This window comes from Ixodes scapularis, unplaced genomic scaffold (assembly GCF_016920785.2).
Source record: "Ixodes scapularis isolate PalLabHiFi unplaced genomic scaffold, ASM1692078v2 PGA_scaffold12__126_contigs__length_90152505, whole genome shotgun sequence".
Taxonomy (NCBI): Eukaryota; Metazoa; Arthropoda; class Arachnida; order Ixodida; family Ixodidae; genus Ixodes; species Ixodes scapularis.
Genome location: NW_024609838.1, coordinates 35,630,523 through 35,636,778, shown reverse-complemented (window position 1 = coordinate 35,636,778; position 6,256 = coordinate 35,630,523). Strand labels below are relative to the sequence as shown.

Below are 6,256 nucleotides of genomic sequence, written 5' to 3'. Positions count from 1 at the left end.
CTTCATTAATTTAATAAAAATAGAACAAAGATGTATACATTGTAAGTAAATAAATATATATTTGTTGTATGTAAATAAAGGCATATTCGCCGTATATTCATTATAAAAGATATATTAAATGAAAATATATTATTTGAACATACCAATAAAGATATATTCAAAAAGATATCTTGAATGAATTACAACTTATTGAATATACCAACGAAGATATATCCAATGAAGGTCTTGGCTCGATTAAAATTACAAACAAATCGTAGCTTTTGTTTTTGTGTTTATTTTCAAATGTAGAGTTTGAAAAAAAAAAAGCGGACAAAAAAAAAAAAAAAAAACCAGTGCGGACAAAAAAAAAAAAAAAAAAACCAGTGCGCACGTTGCTTTCTCCTCTCTCAGAGTCAGATGAGACGCCCTCCTTTCAAACTCTAAAACTCTGCCCAGCTGCGTGTTCTACTTCTACATTGGCGTGGTCAAGGCCAGTCCAGCTTGTAGTACAGTGTTGCGGCCCCCCGCTGTTGAGAGCGCGCAGGGTTTCGTCTCATTCCCTCGCGCTCGCGCAACTAACGAAAAAAGAAAAAAACAAGATGTTCTGCGAATTATTCATACGTCGCGCGAAGTCGCTTTTACGAGGTTTGGTTGCTGCAGGAAGAAACGGCGCTTTTGGTGTTTGAAACGCGTGCACGTCTTGACACAGGAACATAACTCTAATGTGAAATAAGCCTTGAATGGAAGAAAAAAAAAAAAAAAAAAAAAAAACTGACTTTTTTTTATTTTTTCGGTTTTTTGAGGTGACGGCTATCGTCGTAGAACTGCGGAAGATATGCGATAGCCTTAATTAACAACGTAAAACAAAAGCCTGTGCATAATTTTTGTCCATGACGCAAGCGCACTGGTGTGTGGGTACGTTTCTGTGGTACAGTGGTGTTAAAGTGGGTCGTGCAATAGCGTGTTCAAATATTAAAAAAAAAAAAAGAAATTGTTTGCTGTGTGTGTGTGGGGGGGGGGGGGGGGGGCTGAGGTGACTACGATGTTCATGACCTGGGGTGCGGAGGGGGAGAGAGAGCGGTCAAAATGCATGTGTATATTCGAGTCACTGGTATGGTAGTGTTTATTCTATGAATTAGAAACGTGAAAGCTGCTCGAAAGAGGTACGTGTCAAGACGTTTCGATATCTGTCCCCCGAGGGGTTCTACAGGGAAGGTAGCGCTAGCTTCTCTTCAGCTGCAAGGGGAGACAAGCCGGGCAACACCGCCTAGAAGAAGCCAAGGCTGGACACAGATTGGAAACAAGTGCTGCGTGACTGCTCGGCTTCCAGGCAAGTTCGAGCGGAACGTTGGCGCGCAATCGTCGTGCCATGGTCCACGTAGAAACTGATAAGGAATCTGTTATGCATAAAAAAGGAATTGACAGATAAAAACCTCTAGCATCTAGTGACGAAAATAATCCCTGGAGAAGGGGAACAAGAGGGACAAAGGACAAACACAAATCTCCAAACACAGCTAGGTGACTGGTGCGCGACCGAAAAAATCCGCCTGGTCCGGGTATCGAACCCGGGACCTCTCCATTACAGGTGGAGCGCTCTACCAATTGAGCTAACCAGGGGTTAGACATCAGTAGAGCAAACGGGTTTTATCAGCCACCACCAGTCTAACACCGACAAGGGTGAAGCTTGCAATTTAAGGTTATGATTATAATGCAATAAATGCAAAGGTGCAAGCGAGCTGGACAACAATGACGAAAATAATCCCTGGAGAAGGGGAACAAGAGGGACAAAGGACAAACACAAATCTCCAAACACAGCTAGGTGACTGGTGCGCGACCGAAAAAAATCGAAAGGGACACTGAATAAAAAGAAAAAAGTTTTGCCAAGTACTTGGATACGACACGTATGTTACAAAATAACCCCCCCCCCCCCTTTTTCCTCCTCTTCCTCTCTCTATATATATATAGGAGGATAAAAAAGGGGGGGGGGGGGGGGGAGTTTATCTTGTAACATACGTGTATATATACCGGGTGTTTCTGCGAAGACTTTCAAAAATCCTAAAACTTAAAGCGTAAAAAAAAAGAAAAAACTTTCTTCGGGAACAAACTATCAGCCACGGCGGACGTCAGGAATTTCCAAAAACATAGTAATTACCCAACTAATTAATTAAAATTTGTTAATTAACTTTTTAATTAGTGGAAATAGACATATGGTTCTAATTAGAAAGTTGCTGAGCGTTATCGAAAACCACTAAATCAGTCACTTTCAAAAAGAATTTCGGCGCGTGAGAAGCGTAGTAGTGCACTAAAGTTACCGCTCTTTGAGCAGGTACAAGGCTGGGGCTAGATAAGAGACGGAAAAATCGCGCGGGCGCCTTATCGCAACCGCTAGCTTTGTACCTGCTCAAAGAGCGGTAACTTTAGTGCACTACTACGCTTCTCACGCGCCGAAATTCTTTTTGAAAGTGACTGATTTAGTGGTTTTCGATAACGCTCAGCAACTTTCTAATTAGAACCATATGTCTATTTCCACTAATTAAAAAGTTAATTAACAAATTTTAATTAATTAGTTGGGTAATTACTATGTTTTTGGCAATTCCTGACGTCCGCCGTGGCTGGTAGTTTGTTCCCGAAGAAAGTTTTTTTCTTTTTTTTTTACGCTTTAAGTTTTAGGATTTTTTAAAGTCTTCGCAGAAACACCCGGTATATACCACAATGTTTGCGTCGCGAAATAAACAAAGACTATAACTTCCTATTTTCTTTTTCAGTCATAATTGTGCTTTACCTTGTCTTTCAGCGACCATTCCCTGTTGCCAGGGGAACGATACAATAAACAAGTCAAAGCTGGAGATTGTGTAAGCTTTATTTATAAGTTAAAAACAATATGTACAACTATACATATTACATTACACGTGTTAGGAACCGCGAACTGTCATATCTACAAGAGTCCGTAGAGCACGCAGAGCTCAGTCCACTTCCTCGACCGTGGGTCCGCCGTGGCTGGGCGCACTCTGCTGCTTCGTGCCCTGGTGCAGCTTGCTCATGATGGGCGAGCACGCCTGCTGCAGATCCTTCAGCCTGTGATCGTACTCCTCCTTCTCGGCCAGTGTGTTGGCATCCATCCAGGACAACGTTTCCTTGCACTTGTCCAGGACAGCGTCCCTGTCCGAAGAGGTCAGCCTGTCCCCGGCTTCTTCGGCGGCCTGCTTGACACCGTAGACGTATGATTCGAGCCCGTTCCTGGCCGCAACCTTCTCCCGCTGGATCTCGTCCTCGCGCTTGTACTTTTCAGCTTCGGCCAGCATGCGGTCGATGTCCTCCCTGGACAGGCGGCCCTTGTCGTTGCTGATCCGGATGCTCTCCTGTCGGCCGGTGCTCTCGTCCTTAGCCGAAACGTGCAAGATGCCGTTTGCGTCCAAATCGAAAGTCACCTCGATCTTGGGCACGCCCCGCGGCGCGGGAGGGATACCGGTCAAGTTGAAGGTTCCCAGAAGGTGGTTGTCCTTGGTCATGGCGCGCTCCCCTTCAAACACTTGGATCGTGACGGCAGGCTGGTTGTCCGAGTAGGTCGTGAACGATTGCGACGTCTTGCACGGGATCCGAGAGTTGCGTTCGACGATCTTGGTCATGACGCCGCCCGCAGTCTCGATGCCAAGGGACAAGGGCGCCACGTCCACCAGAAGCACGTCTCGGATGTTCTCGCTGGTGTCCCCGGTGAGGACCGCGGCTTGCACGGCGGCGCCGTAGGCGACCGCTTCGTCCGGGTTGATGCCCATCGAGAGCTCCTTGCCGTTGAAGAAATCCTTCAGCAGCTTCTGCACCTTGGGAATGCGCGTGGACCCTCCGACGAGAACAACATCTTGGATCCGAGACTTGTCCATCTTTGCGTCTTGCAGGGCGCGTTCCACGGGCTCGAGGGTGCTTCGGAACAGGTCCATGCAGAGTTCTTCGAAGCGGGCCCTTGTGATTTTGCTGTAGAAGTCGATTCCTTCGAAGAGGGCGTCCACTTCGATGGTGGCCTCGGCAGTGCTGGAGAGCGTCCGCTTCGCTCGCTCGCATGCCGTGCGCAGTCTCCGGACCGCTCTGGCATTTGAGCGGAGATCTTTACGGTGCTTGCGCTTGAACTCCTCGGCAAAGTAGGTGACGAGCCGGTTGTCGAAGTCCTCGCCGCCCAGGTGCGTGTCTCCTGCCGTGGACCGGACTTCGAACATGGAGCCTTCATCGATGGTGAGCACGGAGACGTCGAAGGTCCCACCGCCCAGGTCGAAGATGAGCACGTTCCTCTCTCCCTTGAGGTTCTTGTCCAGTCCGTAGGCCAGGGCGGCTGCCGTGGGCTCGTTGATGATGCGAAGCACGTTGAGGCCCGCGATGGCTCCTGCATCTTTGGTGGCCTGCCTCTGCGAATCGTTGAAGTACGCCGGCACCGTGATCACGGCGTCGCTGACTTTCTGGCCGAGAAAAGCCTCCGCCGTTTCTTTCATCTTGGTCAGCACCATGGCGCTGATCTCCTCCGGGTTGAATTTCTTCCGTTCTCCTTTGAACTCCACGTTGATCTTGGGCTTGCCAGCATCGCTCTCCACCTTGAAGGGCCAGTGTTTGAGGTCGTCCTGGATCTTGGGGTCGTCGAACTTACGTCCGATCAGTCGCTTGGCGTCGAACACGGTGTTCTCGGGGTTGAGAGCGGTCTGGGCCTTGGCAGCGTCTCCGATGAGGCGCTCGGTGTCCGTGAAAGCGACGTAACTCGGCGTGGTTCGGTTACCCTGGTCGTTTGCGATGATCTCCACGCGACCGTGCTGGAACACACCCACGCACGAGTAGGTTGTGCCAAGGTCAATGCCGATGGCCGGCGCTCCACTCTTGCTTCGGATTGGCATGGTTGTTTTCCGGGTTTCTGTCGTCTCACTCGGCGCTAAGTCGATCAGTTTTCAAAAGTTGCGCTCTCGGAGCAATGTATGGGCGGGAAGAGCGCGGCCCGCCTTTTTGTAGGCTCCGCTCTCCCTTCCAGAAGCTTCGAGAAATTGCTCAGGCGCCCCCATCCAATCAGGAGCGAGCCTCCGCGTGACGTATTCAGAGAGCGCTTGCTATTGGCTGTTGCGCAATCGAAAGCGCCAGAATCTCCTCGCGTCGTCTGCTCTCTTCTGGTTCGGCCGCGCTATTTTTGGTTTGCTGGTTGTTGGAAGCACGCGGGTAGCTTTACTTCTGGAACATTCGAAAACGTATCTATTAGTATAAAATAGAGGTAATTCTCTCATTCAACGAGGATCACGTTACGTGATCCTCGTTGAATGAGAGAATGACCTTTATTTTATACTAATAGAAAATTAAAAAATAAACAAAAACACACGCAAAAAAAAAAAAAAAGAGAAACGAAAAATGCGCGTCGAGTTGGTGACAAGCACACATGTACGGAAAATTGAGCGGGAAACATGTCAAATACTAAAAATTCTCATCCTAGAAGAAAACAAAAAGTATTCAATGGGCGACAACACTAGTCGTCTTGTTTCTTGATCGCTCGCTATTTTTTTTTCTTCTTTTTTTGTTTCTTTTTTTTAAATAAAACATAAAGTGCGCGCGCACACAGACACACACAAAAACAAAGGAATGTTATGAATGGAGGTAACCATTATCCTGAAAATAACGTGCGCTTAAAATTTTGTCTTTGCTGGCCACTTGTTCAGGCCGCCACACCCAGTATGCTCGAGACTTTTCCTAGGTTTCTTGCCACTACACTTCACGCCACAATGCGAAGGCGGGGTAGTGGGCGTCTTCGCGGCTCCTTCCGAGCATTTTGGGAGCCGCCCACACCTTTCAGAGAAATCGCGTTATCCACCTTGCGCCATCACGGAACTTGTGAAGATGTGGAAATGTTCCTCAGGTTCCAACTTCTGTTGCATAACATTGTGTTTAATACGGGCAGTTGACATTGGCCACCATACCAAACGGATCTTAACGGAAGGTAAAACCTTCCTTTGGATCTTCCACTGAATAAATAGAAAACCAGCTGTTTGATTAACCCAGCATTTTTTTTTTTTTTTTTTTTTTGTGCGAATTGGGGGGATTCACTTAAAGGTTAATTTGCCACTTTATTGTTCAATGTAAGCGTGATCTAAGGTTCTGTGTACTACACATATTCCAAACGCACACACCTTAAACTGGCCATACAAACGTAGTTTCACATCAGTTTTTTTTTTTTTAGTGCTTTAGTTAAAAGTGGTAAAATATTAAGAATAGAAAAAGAACGGCGTTCGATCGTGCATTACCTATGCCCTGTACCGGATGT

At 47.2% G+C, this 6,256-nt stretch overlaps 1 protein-coding gene across 1 annotated transcript; it reads right to left on the bottom strand.

The window, feature by feature from the left end:
- Positions 1 to 2,821: 2,821 nt before the first annotated feature.
- On the bottom strand, positions 2,822 to 4,979 carry LOC8042924 (heat shock protein 68-like). Its single transcript, XM_002415881.5, has one exon. It carries the CDS (start codon positions 4,848 to 4,850, stop codon positions 2,943 to 2,945), a length of 1,908 nt encoding a protein of 635 aa, XP_002415926.2. The 5' UTR covers positions 4,851 to 4,979; the 3' UTR covers positions 2,822 to 2,942.
- Positions 4,980 to 6,256: the final 1,277 nt, after the last annotated feature.

Coding starts and splice junctions, on each gene's coding strand:
- LOC8042924 (XM_002415881.5), bottom strand. CDS start 4,850: ATGCCAATCCGAAGCAAGAGTGGAGCGCCGGCCATCGGCATTGACCTT.